The 23,895-nt window shown below is 37.9% G+C and overlaps 2 protein-coding genes across 2 annotated transcripts; both read right to left on the bottom strand.

Annotated features, from left to right (window-relative positions):
* Positions 1-697: 697 nt before the first annotated feature.
* Positions 698-12,138, bottom strand: LOC307118709 (schwannomin-interacting protein 1). Its single transcript, XM_079804431.1, has 7 exons — positions 11,759-12,138; positions 7,067-7,290; positions 6,116-6,246; positions 5,941-6,028; positions 5,721-5,834; positions 1,496-1,616; positions 698-1,319 (listed from the first exon to the last, which is right to left on the bottom strand). Exons 2-7 carry the CDS (start codon positions 7,253-7,255, stop codon positions 1,219-1,221), a joined length of 744 nt encoding a protein of 247 aa, XP_079660557.1. The 5' UTR covers positions 7,256-7,290; positions 11,759-12,138; the 3' UTR covers positions 698-1,218.
* Positions 12,139-14,562: 2,424 nt separating this feature from the next.
* Positions 14,563-23,470, bottom strand: LOC307119159 (uncharacterized protein; the record flags this gene model as incomplete). Its single annotated transcript, XM_079805238.1, has 7 exons — positions 14,563-14,895; positions 14,988-15,299; positions 19,449-19,573; positions 19,721-19,773; positions 20,077-20,216; positions 20,859-20,997; positions 23,256-23,470. 7 exons carry the CDS (start codon positions 23,468-23,470, stop codon positions 14,563-14,565), a joined length of 1,317 nt encoding a protein of 438 aa, XP_079661364.1.
* Positions 23,471-23,895: the final 425 nt, after the last annotated feature.

Genomic DNA, 23,895 nt, shown 5'->3' with positions numbered 1-23,895 from the left:
TTCTTTGTTTACAAGTAGCACGCGGAACCGCCACAACTCTGCCGTCATTATGTTAAGCCCGCCCACCGACTCTATACACGATGTGATTGGCCTGACCAGAGTTTGGTTTTTCCAGCTTGCAAGCCAACGTAGAGTTGCTAGACTACCCTGGCTGGAAATTAGATTTGCAAGGGTGCGTCTAGATTTCTAGGCTATATTCTGACACCTTTCTATCAGAACCAGCATTAACGTCTTGAGCAATTTGAGCTACAGTAGCTCGTATTTGATCGGACCACACGGGCCAGCCTTTGCTCCTCACATGTATCCATGAGCCTTGGCCACCCATGGCCCTGTCGCCAGTTCACCACTGTTCCTTCCTTGGACCACTTTTTAATAGATACTGACCACTGCAGACCGGGAACACCCCACAAGAGCTGCAGTTTTGGAGATGCTCTGACCCAGTCGTCTAGCCATCACAATTTGGCCCTTGCCAAACTCGCTCAAGTCCTTATGCTTGCCCATTTTTCATGCTTCTAACACATCAAATTTGTGGACAAATGTTCACTTGCTGCCTAATATATCCCACCCACTAACAGGTGCCGGGATGAAGAGATAAACTGTGTTATTCACTTCACCTGGTCATAATGTTATATATTACAATTTTATTACATTACACTACTTGCATTTCAGATTCCACAAAAAAGGCAGACAACTGTGTATAAAATACAAAATAAACGATTTATTAAATTATCGTGAATACTTAGCACTGAGATACTCATTCTCATGTATAAGTTTGATACACAGGAAAGTTGTAAGGCACATTCATATGACACAGTATAATGACACTGTTTATATTCTTATGACGATTATATATACTGTATTTCAATGGAATGCTTAATGTAACGGATGATTAATACATCACAGTTATTAATCACATATGGCTTTGACAGCAGCTTATTATATTCTCTATTACAGATGCAAAATTAAACCATAAGTGATGAGACATGAATCAGAGCCATTAGGGTTCGTTATTAAGGCACTTTTTTCACAATAAAACTTGTGACTATAATCAATATGACTCACATTTTAGCAAAAGTTTCTTTGAGGGCTACATTTCTTCAAGAGAAAACAGGATATGCTGGCCTTGTTAGTCCACAGGATGAGTAACAGTAAATGACTGCTTTCAGAAAAGTGCCAACGTTGAACTGCAGTTATGCAGTTGTTGCAAACAAAAATCGTTCACAATGATGTCATATCCTGTACATCCAGGAGCAAAGCATCTTGCGTGGTCTGAAGGTGGTCTCGTACTACAAGATGTTTCACCAGTTCTGAGCTCAAATCTAAAAGCACAAATCAAATTAGTGTACGAGTTAAAATCCGTCATTTTAAAAGACAGCTTGGAAGAAAAAAAACAGTTTGGATGAGTGTTTAAAGAAGCATGGAAATTATAACGCATTTAAGAGTGGCATTTTTGATTGAAAATGATTGTAGATTGTATCCTTGAGGAAAATGATACCTTGAATGTCTTCATTCAGTGAGGCCCTGAGTGCATTCAGCTGCAGTAAAGAGCACGTCTGCAGATCACTAAGGCTAAGAATCTTTCTCTTTATGTTCATGTTACTGTGGGTGGCTTCTTGCTGAAAATAAAACAAAAATATGCAAAAAATAAATACTAGAGAAATGAATGACCATCAAGAAAAACACATTGGATTAAGTTCAAATAACACAGAAATCTTACATTCTTCTGCCTTAAAGGCACAGAGTACCTTACAAAAAAAAAGTCCTTAATCACGCCTTCGTGGACAAAAATGGGCACCCATAGGAATGAATGGAAAAAAATAATTCCGAGCATATTTCTTTTTATTTGTCCAATAAAAATCAATAAATCCCACACAATGCAGATCATACATACACACAAATGAAGGAGTGAGCCTGTAACAGAGTAAGGTTTAGTTTTTTATTTTTGTCAAATAAAAAAAAGTCACATACACAAACATAGGAATTCAATGAGCCAATAACTGGGCAATTTAAAAAGTAAAACAAAAATGTTTTGTTAAAACATTGGTTTACAGAGTTCAGCCCATATGCAGCCATTGAGTTATATTGCCATCTACTGGCTATTGATATTTTAGCTTTAAAAAGAAATTAATACCATCATAGGTCACCGGATGTCACCAAAGTCACCACATTTTTAGGTTTGGCTCTCTGGACTTGCTGATTTTTTTTATATTTTTTTACTGAAGTTAAAGAAATATTAAATATAACATAAAAATAAGCATATTTTACATAAAATATATGGTACTTTTAGAGGTAAATAAATTCATTAATATCCCAAAAAAAATCACAAAAAAGGCATAAATTGATAGAATTAATTTTATATAACATTTATTAAAAAAAAAATCACTTGTGACTTTCGTGCCCAAATGTGTCAATGAGGGCGGGATTAAGGGCTGTTATGCGAGGGTGGCTTGAAGGTTAAAGGTGCCGTGTGTAGTATTTATATACATAACTACGTGTTCAGTGATGTATAAAGTGATTGTATTGTATTGTATTGTATTGTATTTCTATCTACATATACCGCGGGTCCCTTTAGAGTGAAGTCGCCATTTTGCGCCGTCATGTTTCTACAGTAGCCCTAAATGGACAAACTGCTCTATAGAGCGCTAGCTACTCTCTGCCGTCTCAGACAACGACAACTTTGTGCCGGCCACCGTAGCTTCTCTATGGCCCTGTCCCAAATGGCACCCTAAACCCTAGAGGTCTTCCTACGAGTCTGCACTTTCGTGACATAACGCTGCTTTGACTGTCAGGAAGAAGTCCGCTGCGGAGCCCGCATCAGTGCACATCGAGGGTGCATATCGACTGCAAAGGGGCCTCTCGCGAGCACCCTTATAAGACCTAAAATGTACACAGTGCACCTTTAAATAAATTAATGGATGGTTCTCAACTAAGACTTTATATATAGCAGGGCTCTACATAGCGACCATTTTGGGCGCATTTGCGCCTGAAAATTACTGCGTGCGACTGCGAAAAAATATTTAGGCGCACAGGTGCGAGTGACCCGATCGCTTCTCATGAATAGATGTATAATACAATCGGAATAAAAACTACAAACACTGACTGACTGAGCAACTGTTACGTTTCGTGCTGCAATCAACTGCTTTTCATGCCTTCTGTCAGCGGAGCATGTGCAAAAAACGTGTGCGACGGAGATAGTTTAAAAGGTGAAACCACGGTCTATGGGTGAAACGGGTGTGACGCGGCCATGCACTTACCAGACGCCTCGCGCTGATGTTTCTTTGCAGCCATGTTTGCAGCCAAACTTAACTAGAAATACCACATTTTGATTATCATAAACAAGGTCGGAAATTAACAGGGGCTTGGGCCAAAAATGCCACCAAAAATGAATTAATAAAAAATAATTAAAAAACGCTCCTGTATGAGTTCTTGATTTTATCATTATCAGCTGCAGTCCATAACATTTATTGTGTTTAAAAATGACTAGATCCATATGAGTAAGTACATCATGAATCCATTTTCCAAACCGTGTTTTTATCTTACCCTGAATCACTACGGTACACATATAATAAGTGTTTCTTTTCTGACCATTCCAGTTTGGTTCGGAGGAGCACAGTCCCTGCGTGACTCGCCATAGACATAAACAGAGAGAAGTAGCTCCGGCTGCAGTGTTCTTCCGCGAGATGCACGTAGTTCTGTTTATTAGCGCCAGAGCGCCAAAAGTTACGGACAGCTATTGCTCCGAGTATTGGCATGATTGCAAATGTGATACTGATCTTGTACAAAAGTCAAATAGACAAGTTGATATTAAGTAACATCGTTTTATCCACAATACTGTTTATTTCGTGAAAATCAAAACAACCAGTTGTGCATCTCCAAGCGGTTCGATCGAATGAATCTGCGTTTGAACGAATGAATGAATCACTCCCACATAGACTTGACGCCACCTACTGGCTGTTTTATTTTCATATTTATACTTTGCACGGACTTTTTATTTAAAATATAAATATTTTAACTTTTTTTAAGTTTAACTTTTACATAGCCTATTTCTAAATTCAAAAACTTATATTTAAAACATTTATACAACATTATTTACCCATGAGCTGCATGTAAATGTATCTAAACACCATTTCAGATAGAGCTTCTGTGCCACTTCTACTTTTGATGCGGATTTAATTAGATTGGTAACAGTCTGGTTGTGTCTTATTGCTCTAACTGAATGTATTGTTTAAATTAACATTTAAAAAAAAAACTTTTCTATTTTAAATGAAGAAATTGACAGAAGATGATGCATACATTTAATAAGATTAGAAAACATTGCTCTTACAATGGTAAAAATGCCCCTGGACATTAATTTAAAGGGACAAAGATCATCCTGTAATGGGAAAGTTATAATTGGAATACGTGTTATTGATCAGAAAGTGCTCCTAAATTTTTTACTGTGCTCCTAATTTTTTTTAATTAGGAGCACAAGTGCTCCTCAAGAAAAATGTTAGCGTAGAGCCCTGCATAGGTGCACTCTGATTACTTATGAATGGGAGAAAGTGCAACACCCAATATGGCGAATAAGCCCCGCCTTCTAAATGAAGGAGCCAATAGTTGAATAATAGTAACAGTAAAGTCATCACTGCAGCCACCATTAGAAGCTCCAGTTGCTATAGAAACAGGCAGTGTTCTGAGACATGCGCATTAGCTTTGTCCAGGCAGAAAAATTCAGTTTTTGTCATGATTTGAGCGTTTAGAACTAGATTATGAGGGACTTATGTCTTAAAGGGACTTTGGTTCTCAACCTTTTTGACTCCAATGCCCCTTAATATGAAGATCAGGATTTTAAAAAAATGTGTTTTACACACAATTCTTGCCCAATGAAATATTTTTGAGCCTGGCATAAGTAGAAAAATGTATATTCATTATAAATGGCCACACAACTCTATATAGGACGATCAGTTTGCAAAATGTCTAGAAATCAAACATTTATACAATAATAATAATACATTTAAGTTTAAATAATTTTTAGTCATCTTGAGGCCCCAAGGTTGAGAACCACTGAGACAGTAAAGACATTTCTTGTTCCAGAAGATTCTATTCCAAATATATGCGTTCTATTTATCAATGTATCAAATTTTTCTATGTAAATGTTCCACAAAAATACTTTGTTTCTTGAGCAGCAAATCATCATATTAGAATGATTTCTGAAGGATCATGTGACTTGAAGACTGGAGTAATGATGCTGACAATTCAGCTTTGCCATCACAGGAATAAATTACATTTTAAAATAGATTAAAATAGAAAACAGCTATTTATACATTGTAAAATAATACGGTTTTTAATGTAATTTTGATCAAATAAATGCAGCCTTGGTGAGACTTCTTACACAAAATATAGATATATTATGTGACTCATCCCAGAGCTGGTTGGTTTGGATTATGAGCTCTTTATTGAAGATTTTTTTTGAAGAACATGAAAGAGAACAGTACTTCTGGAAACCAGGCCACTTTTCTGTCATCATCTACTCACACTTATGTGATCCTGTCTAACTTTATGCTGTGGAACACAAAAGTAGATATCTCGAATTATACTTTTACGGTGCTTTTGAATCCATTTTGAAACTTGAAAGCTTCAGTCCCCATTACAAGCTCCATTTTTAAAACATTTCCTTTCGTGTTCCACGGAAGCAAGATGGACCGTACTCTTAGATGAACTATGCCTTTGAAACCTCTCACCTCTTTCTCTTTCTGTTCTGCCAATAGCTTGTCTCTGAGAGCCCTGAGAGCTGTTTTCACTTCCTGTTTTAGCCCTGGAGTGCAACTCCCACGTACCTCCGCATCACACGAGCTCTGAGGATGACAAAAAAACGAATGTCTTTTGCAACCTCATAAATCATGACCTGAGATACAACTTGAAAACCTCAGGGAAACTACTATCACGACTCTCAGCACCCACCTCTTTGCTAGATGCCCCTTCGTCATCCTCCCCCTCACTCTCGCTGTTGTTGATGAAACAGAGCTGAAGGTTTTTAGGGCTATTAAATCTGTTTGATGGAAAAACACAGTGCACATTTAAATAGAAACATCAGAGCAACGTGTGTCAACATTATGAACCTGCACGTGCGTAATACCGTGACGTTATGACAGGAACACGGCAGGGACTGTAGTCGTTCTCATCTGCCCATGGCTCCCGGTGCAGTGAATGCTGTTTGGCCCCTGTCCAGCATCCAAGTATTCTGTCTCGGTCTGATAAACCCAGACTCTAAAACACAAGGAGGTATTTCATATATATAAGATTAGGTTACACTTTATTTTAAAGTGTCTTTGTTACTCTGTAATTATACATTTAAGTACTGAGTAATATTATGTAAAATGCATGTACTTACTATAGAGTATGGTTTAGGTGAGTCGCATGTAATTATGGATCATTTATAGTTATTACTCTAGTAACTACATGTAACATATGTAACAATGACACTGTAAATGTTTTTTTAAAGACATCTCTTATGTTCACCATGGCTGCATTTATTTAATCGATAATACAGTAAAACAGTCATATTGTGACATATTATTCAATTTCACCTGTTTTCTATTTTTAATCTGTTTTACAATTTAATTTATTCCTGCAATGGAGAATAAAAACTTATTTTTCAGCAGATCCTTCAGAAATCATTGTAATATGATGATTTGGTGATCAAGATTTTTTCAATGTTGGAAATAGTTGCTTCATTTTTTTAATGGAAACCGTGAAACCATTCAAAAGTTTGGGGTAAGTAAGATGTAAAAAATATTACGTTAGTAATTTTAATCAACAAGAATACATTAAATTGATCAAAAGTGAGAGTAATGCTATTTATATTGTTTCGTACGTTTTCTATTCTATTTCTTTTGAAAAAGAAACATTTTAAGAGGTACAACTGTTTTCAACATTGATAATAAAAATATATTTTTTTACTGTATTTTTGGTCAAATAAATGCTGCCTTGGTGAGAATTTGGTAGCAGATTTCTTTCAAAAACAAAAATCGTAATTATTCCAAACTTTGTGTTAAAGTGTATATATAAAATCTAGATAAAATGTTACCTCTGCTTTTGTCCTTCTTTCCTCTTCCTGCCTTTCTAGCTCTGCAATCCGTAAACTTAAATCCTCCCAGTGCATGATGGGTAAGTCGTGATCACCCAGGGTGGGCTCCTCACTCTTCTGTTTGGTCCCCTGGCCAGAGGGTGAGGGGTCATCTGTGGTCCTCTCATAATGCCTGTCGCTCTCCTCCATCCGTTGGAGAGTGATGCTAGTCCAGCATAGACAGGCTAAAAGCACATACATTATCACACGCATTAAAAGTCACAAATTGATAAATATAATTCCATGGTTATGGAATGAATTTCAAGTTACTACCCCATTAGAAACAATTCCTTCTTTGAATATGTTCAAACATCTATTGCAGTGTAAAATGATTGAATCATGTTGCTGTTTTAATTAATTTGGGGATTTATGTTGAATGTTTTAGCTTATCAGGTGTGTTATATGTTATATGTTTATGTGAAATTTTATTACGGCCATCTTGGCCAGGCCTCCCTGGAAGAAGAGATTTCTTTTAATCTCAATGGGATCTTCCTGGAAAAATAAAGGATAAATAAATAAAAATAAAAAGAATTAAGATAATTTCCAAAACCTTTCCAAATCTTTTATAAAGTTAAATTATTTTGATGGATACAATATACATTTATCTGTGGTCACGCCACAAAATATATGTTTTTTAGCCTGAAAAAAATATCTTTGTATAGCATTTTTCTTTAAAGGTCCCATGGCATGGCATTTTTCTATTATTTTATAATGTTTCCTGAGGTGTACTTATATTGTTAGTATGATTTTTACATCAAAAAATGTCATAATTTAGAAATAAAAGGCATTTTTTCTATACTGATGTTTGCACTGTGGCTGAATGTCCTGTTTCAAGGGGCGTGTCTGCTGTGAGACTTCAGTGAAAACGCCCACTGTTGTGATTGGCTGACATCTTTGCATTTGAGTGTTAGATTATGTTGCGGAGGGGGCGTGGTTTAGCAAGGCAATGCATGCATGAGAGAGAGAGACTGACTGGGCACTCGTGAACCACGGAGAGCTGGAGGAAGTTTTATTGTAACAGACTTAATTGTAATATATCTTATAATTTGTTTTTGTGTACATTTTTGAAATTTCTGTTCAAATAGGTTTTAGGTCTGTATTATCTGTGTAAATAAGTAGGGACTTTTATTTTGACGCGGTTCATCATTCAGTGGGTTTAAGATTTAGTTTTTTGGAGATAAACGGTTTCAATAAACTCCTGAAACACCAGTATAGTCTAGCCATCATTCGGACGGGGTCCGCTACATTTATTGTACTGAGTTGTTGAGAGCGCTGTGCTGTTAGCGCAAGCTTATTTGTAGCTGAGAGTTCTGAATAAACAGTCCCAGTCACGTCGACTCTCTGTCTTGTACCATTACAGCCGTCGAGATGAACGAATAGTCAAAGTGTGGATTATAGCATTATTTTATGATCTATTCCTATCACATGAAAAGCTGCAGTGATGAGCATTGAGTACACAGGCAGTCTGTTGATCGCGTGAATGCAGTGATCTCGTCATTGCAACGCGTTTTCTCTCACAAAATGCTTTCACCACAACTAACAGCAAACACAACATCGACAGGAAAACAGTAAGAGCTTTGTGCAGCATAACAGTATCATTCATTATAATGGCAGTTTGGGCAAGTGTGCAGATACACTCGCGACGTGTGATGCATTACGCTTAGGGCATCAAGACGGCGATCATTAAACGATCTAGAAAGAAAGTCTGAGTGAACTTGAATGATTAGCTACACAGAAATCACTGATCACAGTTCAGGCATTAAAGAACACTGTTACTCACTGTTTGTCGCGGTGCTGTTGAATCCATATTGTAAAGTCTGTTTGTAAAGCCTGTGCTGACATAAACTGAATCCATTTTCTCTGAATGCTCTAGCCGGGCAAAGCGGAGGAAGGGGAGGTAACCTTTCCTGGTATTACGTCATAACAGGAAAATTCCAGATCAGCTCGTCTGAGCTCTCATTTTCTCAAAGGCAGAGAAAGACAGCCAGAACTCGTTTTACACCCATCAAAATTTCTAGCCACTTGGGGACCATATACAGGATAGGGGAACTCATATTAATGTTAAAAAACCTCATAAAATGAAATGTTCATGCCATGGGACCTTTAAGATTTTAAACATCCTATCAGAAAGTCTTGAAGCGATAAAGTTAGTAGTGACAATTCAAGATTTAAAATGTAATATACACTATATTGTTCAAACGTTTGGGTCAGTAGAGTATTTTTTTGTTTTTTTAGAGACGTTTTTAAAAGTATTTTATGCTCAAACATCAAAAATACAGTACATACAGTAATATTGTGAAATATTATTACAACTTAAAGCCACAATATGTTGAAAGGTTGGATTCTGAAATCCACTGCCGCTTCAATATACCTATACCTATATTATTATAATGATTTTTAATGATTCTTTCCAGTTATGATATTGCTTAATCAAGAGAACCACTGATTGTTTGTTTCTTCCTTTATGTTTTCTAAAGTTTGTATTTGGTCTCTGAGTGATAACTGAGGGTCTGTCCTCCTAGGGAGTTGTGATGTGTCACTGATTTCAGTTATTTTATAGGATTATAGGATTTTGGAGGCATCACACACCCCTAACCTGACAGGAGTTCAGTAACAGTGCTTGCTCACTTAGCCCAGCTTCCAGAGATGAAATATTTAATATTATATTTTATTCCTTTCATATCTCCTTTTACTGAAACACTAAAGAATTGTATGACTATTGCCTGTACTATTGTCTGTACCTCTCACTAAGAGAAAGCACGTTTCAGTTTGTTTTGGGAAACTTTTTCTGGTGAGTACTAGAGCTCAAACAACTTCAACCTTGGAGAGATTGTGTATCTCTGTATGTGCATAATATTCTGTGTTACAGAACTGTTTTGGAGGTGGATTACGGACATCCTAAGAGATGGGTGAACTTGTTGTTCTGGGCAAGCTGGCGCCTGCTCTAGATCTGGAAGGTCACTACGTGCCTAATTCCGGTGTGAAAGCGTCAACAGGTGATCTATGGACACGTAAACCTGATTAACTGACAATGTGTGGAAACTTAACATGACTGTTCATTTTCTCTGAGCCAATCAGAATGATCTAATGACGTGGCTAGACCTTGAAAACAGTATAACTGTTGAGAAATTGTATGTATGATAGGCTGGTAGAGAGGGAGTGCGGCCTACAAACGCCTTGTGAGACTTGCTGATGAAACTGCAAACTATTCTTCAGTAATTTTTTCTTTAATTAATTGCCCTCCTGACTCTTAGTCTTAATTTTTCACTACTGGTCCTGGCTCCTAAACTGTTACCCCAACGTAATTTTTCAAAACAAAGGCGTAGCTTGATGACACCTGGATTTCGCGGTTCTTTTATTATGCTACAGTCGCAGACAACCGCCTCCGTTTTTCCGGTCATGCGTATGTGGGGTAACACAGCGCTGTTTTATCATATTAGATACATTATTTGAGTGTGTTGAAAGTTATGTTATAATGCTTCTTTGCGCGTTCGCTCTGCGGCTAGTATGAAACACTCGTTGCACACTGCAGCTAGAGCGATATTAGGCATAGTAAAAACTTGCGGTAAATCATGAAAACAAGATTTAAACAAAAAGACTAACTGTGTTGAGCTATATAACAATGATTTGTTTTCTGTCGATGAATGTATCCAAACAGTTGCTTACCTGTCTAATAAAACACATAATATATTAAAGCATCTTTGTTGTTTCAATGGCTTCTACAAAATAACCGGACGGACGGACACGGTCCGTGTCCAGGTTAAAATAGCTTATTTCTCTGGATTTAAATATTGTTGGAAACATTTGGGATAATAAAAGTACACAAGTCAACAAAATATATATTGTTCTAGTAGTTTTTGTTTATTTCAATCCAAAAATCTTACATATTGTGCCTTTAAAATAATGATTTTCTATTTTAATGTATTTAATTCCTGTGATGCAAAGTTTAATTTTCACCAGCACAAGCTCCTTCAGAAATCATTCTAATATGCTGATTTGCTGCTCAAGAAACATCTTATCAGTGTTGAAAATAGTTGTGCTGCTTAATATTTTTGTGTAAAACATGATAGGCTATATTTTTACGCCTTTAAAAATGTAGGCCTTTACAGTTACTAATAAATAAATTTAGCAATCAAACTGGGTATATTTCCTAACACAGGAGAATGTGGAAACATGGCTGGGGACAGGCCAAAAGACGTCCTCATGGAGACAAAAGGGAAAAAATACATTTAGCCATAGCCAATCACATTTTTGCAGTTACATAGGCTGCTACAAGATAAACTGTTAACACACTAAAAGTTGATATCTGCTTTATTGTTCGTGTCATTGTTTACACATCATGAAGGAGAAAATTAGACACGGGGGCATTTCATTTCATTCCAGACCTTTAAAGTAAACCCAATGCTACATTAAAATTCTTGTTTTCAGAGAAAACAATTCCAGCACACGCCGTCACATTAAAGTGAAGTATCTTTTCCGTTTGCTTCGTGACGCATGATTACGTGCATCTTTCAAAACAAATCTTTAAGATGTTTTTTTCTAGCAAGCATACACCTTATACTTAATATTACAAGTAACAAAGTTGGATCGTATTGCGGCTGAGCCCCTCCAGTTCCTGTTTTCTTTAGATGTTGATGACATTAATTCACTCACCTTTTATCGGAAAACTGATGTCGACATCGCGACTGTCACCTAAACTTCAATGTATTAACACATTTCACGCAGTTTAGTGAATTATTTCTCACTACTTCAATCCTTCCTCTGCTGGAGAGGAAACACCCCTATGGCTTTCCCTTTCCACCCGCCCTTCGTCCGTGTTTCTTCTCCCGATTTCTTAAACTGCAAGTTAACGGCGACTTTTTAATCGATGTCGATCTTCTGAACTTGTGCAGTCAGTTGCTTCTGTTAAAGTTTGAATAGCGCGACTGTTTTGTATACTGTTATATAGTGACAGCTGGAAGTGCAGATAAGACTGTTTGGGAAGGGTTGAGAAAGTAGGTGTCCGATTTCACATGTTGGGAGATGAAGACTGCGAGCAGATGGGAAAGTCTGCGGGACTGTGTCGTGTTCACACTGCTGATGAAGGCTGTGATGCAATGCTTCAGTTATGTAGAAAATCACATCCCCTTAAACCCTAACATAAACTTCACCTCGCATCTCTGTGTAAATATTTAAAACTTTCTAGAGGAGCTCGAGGTTGATTCGCCATGAGTTGAGCAGTGTGAAAGCAGTGAACGCATTGGGGAAAAAATAATTTTATTTTGCAAAATCATACAGTAAAAAATAAAATAAAATTGAATAAAAAAAATCAAAAGGTTTAATGACTAAAATGTCAACAAAATGGGTTTACTGACTTTTTAAAGTAAAATATTAATTTTCTTTCTAGCAATCAGCCTTTTAATGAGACCCATCGCTGGACAATTACATAGACAGAAAAAAGTAGTGTACTGTAGGCCTATGTCATTAACCCATTTATGGCTACATGTACATGGGTTAGTAAAGGCAATCATCCCCAATGTTTATTCATTTAGTCATGATCTATTATCATTAACATTAGAGTTCATGCAGCTCGTATGCTGTCATTAAAACAAAAGATAAACAAGTAAACTAAGACATTTTCACAATCAAATGTTTCAATTAAACTTAAATTTTATTTATATTTGTTATGCTAACAATAAAAGAAAACAAAATAGGTATAGATTTAGACATTGTAAATTGGCGCACAGTGCGCAGAAGTCGCAAACTTTCTGTGGAGTCAAGAGCTGCAGACCTCCAAACTTCATGTGGCCTTCAGATTAGCTCAAGAACAGTGCGTAGAGAGCTTCATGGAATGGGTTTCCATGGTAGAGCAGCTGCATTCAAGCCTTACATCACTAAGTGCAATGCGAAGCATCGGATGCAGTGGTGTAAAGCATGCCATCACTGAACAAGAGCAGTGGAGACGTGATCACCGGAGAGAAGGATCACACTTCTCTGTCTGGCAATCTGATGGATGAGTCTGGGTTTGGTGGTTGCCAGGAGGACGATACTTGCCTGACTGCATTGTGCCAAGTGTAAAGTTTGGTGGAGGGAGATTGTGGTGTGGGGTTGTTTTTCAGGGGTTGGGCTTGGCCCCTTAGTTTTAGTGAAAGGAATTCTTAATGCTTCGGCATACCAAGACATTTTGGACAATTTCATGCTCCCAACTTTGTGGGAACAGTTTTGGGGATGGCCCCGTCCTGTTCCAACATGACTTCACACCAGTGCACAAAGCAAGGTCCATAAAGACATGGATGAGCGAGTTTGGTGTGGAGAAACTTCACTGACCTGCAGAGTCCTGACCTCAACCCGATAGAACACCTTTGGGATGAGTTAGAGCAGAGACTGTGAGCCAGGCCTTCTCGTCCAACATCAGTGCCTGACCTCACAAATGCACTTCTAGAAGAATGGTCCAAAATTCCCATAAACGCAAACGGTGGGCCAACTCCATATTAAACCCTACAGATTAAGAATGGGATGTCATTAAAGCTCATGTGCATGTAAAGGCAGACGTCCCAAAACTTTAGGCAATTTAGTGTGTGTATATATATATATATATATATATATATATATATATATATATATATATATATATATATATATATATATATATATATATATATATATATATATATATATATACACACCGGTCACTTTATTAGGTACACCTTGCTAGTACCGGGTTGGACCCACTTTTGCCTTCAGAACTGCCTTAATTCTTTGATTTTGGTCCATATTGACATGATAGCATAATGCAGTTGCTGCAGATTTGACGGCTGTACATCCATGATGCGAATCTCCCGTTCCACCACATCCCAAAGGTGCTCTATAGGATTGAGATCTGGTGACTGTGGAGGCCATAAAGGTATGGACATGGTCAGCAACAAGAACCATGGTCAGGTAGGCTGTGGCAATTAAACGATGCTCTATTGATACTAAGGGGCCCAAGTGTGGCAAGAAAACATCCCCCACAGCATTCCACCACCAGCAGCCTGAACCATTACTAAAAGGCAGGGTGGATCCATGTTTTCAATGTCACAGAACTTCAGTTCACAGGACATTTTCTCCTTTTCAGACCATTCACTGTAAACCCTAAAGATGGTTTTGTATGAAAATCCCAGTAGATCATCAGTTTCTGTTTCACCAACAACCATGCCACATTCAAAGTCACTTAAATCATCTTTCTTCCCCATTCTGATGCTCATCTTCAGTGGATCACCTTGACCGTGTCTACATGCCTAAATGCATTGAGCTGGTGCCATGTGATTGGCGGATTAGATCAAATTAACTTTGATATCTAATTTTTTTGTATAATCATTAAGATCATTTTCTTCCTTTAGTTATTTGAACAGACTTTCTTTTCCTACAAAAAGAAAGCCTCTCAGGTATGACAGGAAAACTGTGTAATCCCATTCATTTTCCTCAAAATCTAGCTAATGTCAATATGTCAGTTCTGGCGAAGCTTCCAAAAGCTCCCACTGTGTGGCATCAATGAGCCTATAGTTGATCTGTCTGTATTTCTGTGGGTCTTTCTTCCTCTGTCTGCCCACCTCTTCATATAGACTCTTAAACACAGGCTGAAGGGGTGTGAATCGGGCCGCCCTGGCCAGATCCAGATAATAATCCCACTGATCCTTGTCCAAATGGAGCAAGTGCTTCACCTGCACACCTGTGTCTAGTTTTTTTTGCATCTCTCTCTGCAACTCCTTCTCCATCTCTTCCTGGGTGGGCAGCTTTACTGAACCCTCCAGAACAGCAACAGCAAACTGAACCTATGGATAAAAATGATAATGTTAGAGTGAGAATGAATAACATTCACAATTCAAACTGTATCCAAACCATCCAGTTTTTCCTCTCTGCTCACCTGACAGTCAAAATGTATGAAAGGGCAAATAATTTTGCAAATGCCAATGAAAAAAATCGACGGGAAGCCAGGGGGCAGCAAGTACTTGTAGAGCGGAGTCACAAAAAGATCCTGTACGTCCAGGCCTAGCTCTGATGGACAAAGGAATGGGAAGTTAAAGTTGTATCCTGTACAGAACAGAAGAATATCAGCCCGGGTCACTGATCCATCCTGGAACTGTAAAGATCCATCCTCCAAGACCCCAACAACAGAGGTAGCCTGCTGGATGCCCAGAGGTAAGGACATAGTTGGTGTGTTATGACTTAGAATCACCTAAAATGAGAAAAAAAAAAACATTTGTGGATGAGAAAGAGAGAAAACAGAGTCATTCAACTCTCAATTGTCAGCTTCACTTTTCACTTCTTACAGATCCTAAGGAGTGTATCTGTATACTAAATGTATAATACTATTATACATTTGAACTACTGAGATGGATAGGATGGACAAATCAAAAACAACGTTTGATTTGAAGGGATACGGCAATCGTAAAATAGCATTTCTGTCATTATTTACTTACCCTCAAGTTGTTCCAAACCCATATGCCTTTCTTTCTTTTGTGAAACTCAAAAGGATTAGTCATGCTGATCTGTACGGCGGGAAGGTTTAAAGTCACGATGAAACAGATGTTGTGACACATCTTTTCTTTATTGTGACATACAGCCGAGTGGGGACTTGGTTCTATAGCATCAGATGCTAAATAAATTCAGAATATGAATTTTCATGTGGACTTTAACCCTCTGGTGCTCTTCGTTTAGGGGTTGCATTGGTTGTCTTCCCGGTCATAAGTGACCGCAAACCTAAAAATGAAACTTCCTCCACCCCAGTAAAACCAATGCAATTTATTTTTCTTCAATAATATTTTTTCTTTTTAATTTTGTATTTTGAGATGATTTGATGGTATTTTTTTATATTTATGCAATAATTATGGTCTATTTTTGCCATTGAAAATTATACAAACATTTTTTTAAATTATTATTATTTTTTAATTATTGCAGTATTTCAGGTTGAAATAGAGACTAGGCCTTCAAAATATTTTTTTTGAAGGCAGATTAGTGCCCTCTTTTGGAATTATTTAAGAAATCATGCAACCATGGATGTAATCACTGGAGGTCTCTCTATGGAGAGGCTTGAGAATTCCCTAGTTCTCTTTTGACCACATTTAGTGATTTTTTTTATGGATTTGAATATATATTTAAAAAATCTCAAAGACTATTTATTATAAAGTTTTAGATAATTTATTTTTGTTAGAAATATATATTTTTTCAGTGAATTTGTGTTTTCGCAGATTTCCCATTCATTTCCTATGGTGGTCATTTTTGACCGAAAAGCACAAGTGGGAGTATTTTTTTACGACCACTTAGCATGCACGAATCATGCCCTCAATTTTTTTGTGTTTATATACCTAATGCTAGAAAAGTCACCAAGTTTCATATCATTCTGATGAAGCTGTGATTTTTAAAAATTCGAAATGTGGTTCATAGGTTCAGTTTTTCATAGGTTTGTGTGTGTGTAAGTGTGCATGTGTGTGTGTGAGTGGATGTTTCAATATCACACTCTTGATGTTTTAGAGTGTCACCCCTTTACTGCTGTGTACTTTTTCAAATATTCAGAGAATTTTTGTGTTTTTGCCGATTTCCCATTAATTTCCTATGGTCGGTCATTTATGACCGAAGACAATGAACGCTACTTTTTTTTTTACGACCAATTAGCATGCTCGAATCATGACCCCAATTTTTTTTGTGTGTTTACATACCTAATGCTAGAAAAGTCACCAAGTTTCATATCATTCCGATGAAGCAGTGATTTTTTTAAATTACAAATCAGAAAATTTTCCAGTCAGAAATGACCGAAGAGCAGCAGAGGGTTAAAGGGTTAGTTCACCTAAAAATGAAAATTAGACCATGATTCACTCACCCTCGAGTCATCCTAGGTGTATATGACATTCTTCTTTCAGACGAATAAAATCAGAGTTATATTAAATATGTCCTGGCTCTTCAAAGCTTTATAATGGCAGTGAATGGTTGTGTCGTTTTTGAAGAGCCATAAAAGTGCATCTCTCCATATAACTGCTCCACATGGCTCCAGGGGGTTAATAAAGGCCTTCTGAAGCAAAGTGGAGCGTTTGTGTAAGAATATCCATATTTAAAACTTTATAGACTAAAATAACTAGCTTCCGGCGGTCAGCGGTACGCGAGTGGACTTGCGCTAAAAGATTAAACCTTGACGCATGCGTATTGACAAACGCAGAAGCGCAGAGGATATAGCAAAACAAAACACTGTCATGAATTAGAAGTCTAAAACGAGAATTTTTAAAGAGAAATGGTGGAGGATTTTGATATAAGAGAAGAGGGGCTTGAGTTTGTTGCCCAGCCCTATCCGCAAGAGGCGTCAAAACGTGCGATGCTCCTATACATCGCGTTGGGGGTTACTCTTTCAGCGCAAGTTGACTTGTGTACGGCTGACCACCGAAAGCTAGCCATTTTAGTCTATAAAGTTTTACATATGGATTTTTTTCTAACACAAACACGCCTCTTAGCTTCAGAAGGCCTTTATTAAAGGGTTAGTTCACCCAAAAATGAAAATTCTTTCATTAATTACTTACCCTCATGTCGTTCGACACCCGTAAGACCTCATCTTCGGAACACAAATGAAGATATTTATTTGCACTCTCAAGACCCATAAAAGGTACTAAAGACGTTATTACAAAGTCCATCTCACTACAGTGGTTCTACAATAACTTTATGAAGCAACGAGAATAGTTTTTGTGCGCAAAAAAAACTAAATAACGACTTATATAGTGATGACCGATTTCAAAACAATGTATCATGAAGCTTCGAAGCGTTATGAATCAGTGAGTCGATTCAGCGGTTTGGATCGCCAAAGTCACGTGATTTCAGCAGTTTGGCGGTTTGACACGCGATCCGAATCATGATTCGACTCACTGATTCATAACGCTTCGAAGCTTCATGATGCAGTGTTTTGAAATCGGTCATAACTATATAAGTCGTTATTTAGGGTTTTTTTTGCGCACAAAAACTATTCTCGTCACTTCATAAAGTTATTGTAGAACCACTGTAGTGAGATGGACTTTGTAACAACGTCTTTAGTACCTTTTATGGGTCTTGAGAGTGTACAGTGCATTGTGCCAATGGAGGCCTTTCTGAGCCATCGGATTTCAATTAAAATATCTTAATTTGTGTTCCGAAGATGAACGGAGGTCTTACGGGTGTCGAACGACATGAGGGTAAGTAATTAATGACAGAATTTTCATTTTTGGGTGAACTAACCCTTTAACCCCCCGGAGCCATGTGGAGCAGTTATATGATAGATAGATGCACTTTTATGGATTTCAAAAATGACACAACCATTCACTGCCGTTATAAAGCTTTGAGGAGCTAGGACATTTTTAATATAACTCCGATTTTATTTGTCTGAAAGAAGAATGTCATAGTGTTAAAGGGTTAGTTCACTCAAAAATTCAAATTCCAGTCAATGCAAAGTTGAACCTGAAGATATTTTGAAGAATATGGGTAACCAAACAGTTGATGGACCCCATTGATTTCCATAGTATGTAGAGAAAACAAATACTAATGGAAGTCAATGGGGCCCATCGACTGTTTGGTGTCTGACATTTTTTTAAATATCATCTTTTGTGTTCAGCAGAAGAAAGAAATTAATTCAGGTTTGTAACAACAAGACATGAGGGTGAGTAAAGGATGACAATTTCCCCCAAAATCCCTTTAAATACTGCTCCATTATACTTTTATGACTCAAAAGACTTTGAATTAGGGTTATTATTGTTAACTAAAACTAAAACCATAAATAAAGAAAACATTTTGTTACTTGAAATAAAATAAACATTAACTAAAATAAATATAAAAAAGTTAAAAAATATATATATTTCAGCAAGTTGCCAAGACAACATTTCTCATTTTCAATTAGTTTAACTCGAAGTACTAAAATAATTAAGATTTAAATAAAAATGACTTAAAATTATATAGATGCATTTGAAAATAATAGTAAACTAATAAAAATGACAAAAAAACTACTAAAAAACTAAATTACTAAAATTTAACAAAAATGTAATAGAAAACAGGAAATATAAAAAGGAAAACAGAATATTCATTAATAAAAACTACAAAATATAAATGATAATAAAATAACACTGCTTTAATGGATTTAACTTTAATGGACTGCCTTTATGGTGCTTTTGGTATTTTTTTGGAGCACAGCATTTGTCATCATTCACAGCTAGCTTAATCTAAGCCTAATCCTTTGTGTTCCATAGATAAAAAAGAAATCGATTTGGCGTTTTGGGAGACCAACCCTCTAATTCACAACCAAACAAAGCTGTTCCACTTAAAATAGTATGTGTGATATTGTAAAAAAAAAAAAAAAAAAAAAACACGTTTAACCACAAACCTGAGCATTAACTTGGGCTAACTCAATGGAAATGTCCACACCAGATGCTCTGGCCCCTAAGACCACGACGGACTTGTTGGCGAAGGGCTCTGGATAGCGGTACGAGTGACTGTGTAAGACTTTCCCTGCAAAACAGCAACGGAGGAAGGCAAATATACATGTTAGAAGATGAGAGACAGAGAGAAAAAGGGGAGATGCAGGGGTGTAATGAGACTAATGATTGGGGCTTTCAGGGTTATGCATTTGTAGTGATCAGTGATCATTTGTTGTACCTTTAAAATGCTCTATTCCAGGAATGTAGGGCAGGTGGGGGTCGGAGTAATGCCTGCAGAAAGAGGAAGGAAATATGAGTCAGCGCTGAGACGCTAAAGGGCTCCTGTGGTCTTCTGAATTCCCTCACAGAAATGCCACATGAATGCATAACATAATACCCATTCACATCACCTCTGAGAGAATTCAGGAGATAAAAGCCCCTGGGAATATTATGGGGTAAATGAACATGCCACTATTTGAATAATGCTATGCATTTAGAACATCACTGCGAAGCTGCAATTGGAGATTAGATGCAATTGTGTCCATTTGAGCATGTCTGGGAGAGAAAAGGACTCTTTAAGATGGCATTCCTCACCCGTTGCAGACGAACACGGAGTCGAACGTCTGCGTGTTCCGGTCTCCACATGTGCGGTGCGAAATTACCTCCCACGTCACCGCTCCCCCTGTCTCCGTCTCCATGGAGACGGGCTTCACCTTTTCCACCGCGGTGTTGAACTGTGAGGGACAAAGCAGTCTGTCATAAGCAATATTTTTGCTTCTGTTGGTAAGAAAAATACGAATACTGAGAACGTTTCTACTGTGGCTTCGAAACACACTTGGGTCCTTCAATTTTTGTGGTGGCGCTGATGTGTTTTACCGACAATCAGAGGTCAGTGGCCCCTACGGCCCTGATCAATGGGCAATCCGCAATGATCTCAACTTTCTGCCGACTAGTTGATGAAAATTTTTACTGTAAAACAACTACAGTTTATTCAGAGTTTTATGTAAGTGGACTATGATCATGTTCCTGCAACTTTGGAAAGAGACATCAGTAAATACCAGACTTTTTGAGTGATGCATTGCTTTCTCAGACTTAGAATATATGGACACATGCCAAATAGCCTTAGTCACCTGATGATTTATCCATATTGTTTCCCACACCATCAGTTTCTCTCATTATTATGGAGTTTTATATCTAGTCATGGTGAAAGACTGGTTTATAACAACATTCTGGATGGTTTGTCCCCTGGTTTGGGCTTTAATAATAAATAAAAAAATGTATTGTCAACCCACATTTCTCGCATTGAAAGAATAATTAAGTAGGAGACTGATTAAGTTTCATTACAGACATAGAATTTATATTCAAGACAAACATACCTTGATGTGACGGGCGATATCATGTCTCTCACAGTATTTTTCCAAATACAGCTGAACTGACGTATGGTGCAAAAAAGAAGGCAGGTGGTCATCAAAGGGAAAACCAGGGAACATCATAACCTCCTTAGGCAAATTGGTTCTTTAAAACAGATATGGGATTTTATAGCACATAAAGTTGCATAAAAATGGGACACAAATGAAAAACAAATAAATTCCCTGCTCAAAATAAAAAGACATCTTAAACCATGGTTTGCTGGTCTGTTCTACCATCGTGGTCAGGTCTGTCTATTGCGGACTTTGTTTTGTTGGTGTGTTGTTTTGAATATAGGAGATCATTTTGTGTTTTACACACCACCCTGCATTCATTTGCTAAACAGGTAGAACATTATTCTGGTAGGACATTCGCCTAAAGGTAGGGTAGGCAACTTCGGAGAGGCTAGCAATAGCAAGCTAGCCCTTCAGAACGCTCTCCAAAGACACGCCTCCTCAAAAATACATGAAAGCACATGTATGCAAAGCATTAAATTACCTAATGTCTCAAAGCACATAGCATTACAACAATAATGAACGTAAACATCTTCAAGCTCTGACTTGTACCACCAGACTGCTGCAGATTCATTTCAGCGTTGATTGTGTTGGCATAGAAATGCATAATTCCGAGGACGTGAACAACTCTGAGTAGAATGTCACAGGTTGCAGTCTCTAAATTATGATAAATATGGTGGTGGCTGCTGTTTGTTTGGGGCGCTCTGTGACTGTCTGTCTACAACAACGCTGATGACGTGAAATGTCTGCATGAGCAGGGTACACGGATGTATGGAAATACAGACAAGCAGGTAGGACATCCTATCATTGTATTCATACAGAATGCAATGATTGGACGAACATGTTTTGGTCCTAATGCTGCGTTCACACCAAATGCGAATAGAGCGTCAGGAGCGAGTGATTTCAATGTTAAGTCAATGGAAAGGCGCGTTGACGCGCGTCTGGAGGTCCTGTGGCACGATAGATGTGTTTCGCGCGGCGCGATTCCACCTCATTTGCGTGTCCAGTTCCAGCAAATTGAGCGTCTTGCGTATTATGCGCGAGTCATGCTTTTTGTGCATTCACGCGTTTGAAGCAAATTCACGTCTGACGCCCGAGTTGAAAAATTTTAACTTTGGCGTCAATTCGCGCCGCGTTAACCAATCAGGAACCTGCTCGCTGCTGCCACGTGTTGAAGGGACGTGATGAGAAACCCTGCATAATTAAAAAATACTACTATTGTTTCACAAAATGTAGTTTTAACACTTTTTCAGGTGAGAATGTAGTTGTTTAAAGCTCAAATCTGTGGTTTATTTATAAAGGAGCGCCTATTTTTTTTTTTTTTATTATCTTGCGTTTGTGGAGTTGTGAGATCCAGGCGATCACCGGGCGCACAGCACTCATTAACCCCGGCGAGAGTAGCCTTTCCTCGGCTAGTCCTTCTGCCGTCTGCCGCTGGCTCTGATGTCCTGTAGTGGTTCGTCTCGGCCGATCTTTGGTGTCATGAATCTATAATTTGTTGTCTGCCAAATCGTTTTGACTGAGGGCAAAGAGAAGTTTCATAACTAAATTTTTTAAGGATATTTAAATATCCAGTCGCCTGGACCACATTTGTGTGGCTATTAATGTTTAAAATATATTTTTAATGAAAATTAAAAGAGGCAGAGTAGTGTTTTATGACATATTCTCCTGGAGCGCCTTGAACGTGCGTGTATTTCGCTTCAAACACTCGATTTCTACGCACGTCCAATTCGCCGCGGACACGCGAATGGATTCAAAATGTTAACGCGTCAAACTAGACGTGGTAGACGCGATTTTGCCGCTCTATTTGCGTTTGGTGTGAACGCAGCATGAGACTTCCACAGATGTATGAACATGTTTTAATATTTAAACCACTTCTATTATTGATTGCTTGCTATCAGGATGTGAAGAGAGTTTCAAATTTACCAAAAGTGTTAGTGAAAAACATTATGCCTACCCTACCTTTAAAGTCACCATAAATTCAAAAGGGACAATTATTGTTTTTTTATGGAATAGGCTACTTATTATAATTTATTCATCTGTGCACATTATTATATATTTTAAAAAGTGTCCTTGTAATCTTTCATAAAATTCCCAATAATTCCCAATGGACAAAATCAAGTCCCAGCCTACATTTTTTCTTGTTCGAGAAGTCGTTTCACTTGGATACACTCACAATAGGGAAGAAAAGGAGCTGCTGCTCACTAGAGCCAATGGGTGGAGCTTGACATTCAGCTCCCCAACTCTGGGCCTTATGGGTAGAGCTTGAAGGTCCAGCCAAAACGTCCTGAAAACCGCAAGGTTTAAAATGTCTTTATTCTCAGCAGGATTATGAACAGTTTTTCTCTCTACCTGAGGTCCCTATACATACTGCTGTGGATGGGATACCCATTGTCATATGTGCCAAGTTGTTCCTCATAGAACCAGGTCCCACCCAAATGATCAGTAATTTCATACACCACGGGTGGATCAAACGTCTCGGGCCTAGACAGGATGTGTCGAGCGGCGCACAGCCCTGCCGGCCCAGCCCCTATCACTGCTACACGAGTTCTTCTCCTCCGCTCCATTTACTAAAGCTATATGAAAACTGAAACAGACATTAATATAAAGTCATAAGTAAAGTTTCAACAGGGATAAAGTGAAAAGCAGTTAACACTCCACTATCTCGTAATTTATATAAACATTGATTTTGTTTTCCCTGACAAATGTGCGCATGCGCACTGTCGTTCTTTATCAGCATACCTGCAGGTTTCATATGAGTCAGAAGCAATTACCTGTTCTGGATCTGAAAACTCACCGCCGGTAATCACTCACACACACTACGCACACAAAGCTGTTTACTGCGGAGATTTAGCGAGCATAATCCTCCATTTTGAAGGCATTTCGAAAAGAAATGTTTGGTCACCACAACAGTTGAATAATGTGTCACTAATTTGAACTTCGGTCATGTCTTTGAGTCAGCTGCTTACAATCCTCTGTTGTTGTCTGCTGT

The sequence above is a fragment of the Gobio gobio genome (genome assembly GCF_949357685.1).
Source record: "Gobio gobio genome assembly, chromosome: 22".
NCBI classification, from domain to species: Eukaryota; Metazoa; Chordata; class Actinopteri; order Cypriniformes; family Gobionidae; genus Gobio; species Gobio gobio.
The sequence above is the reverse complement of the archived record's forward strand: the minus strand, read 5'-3'. Positions and strand labels throughout refer to the sequence as shown.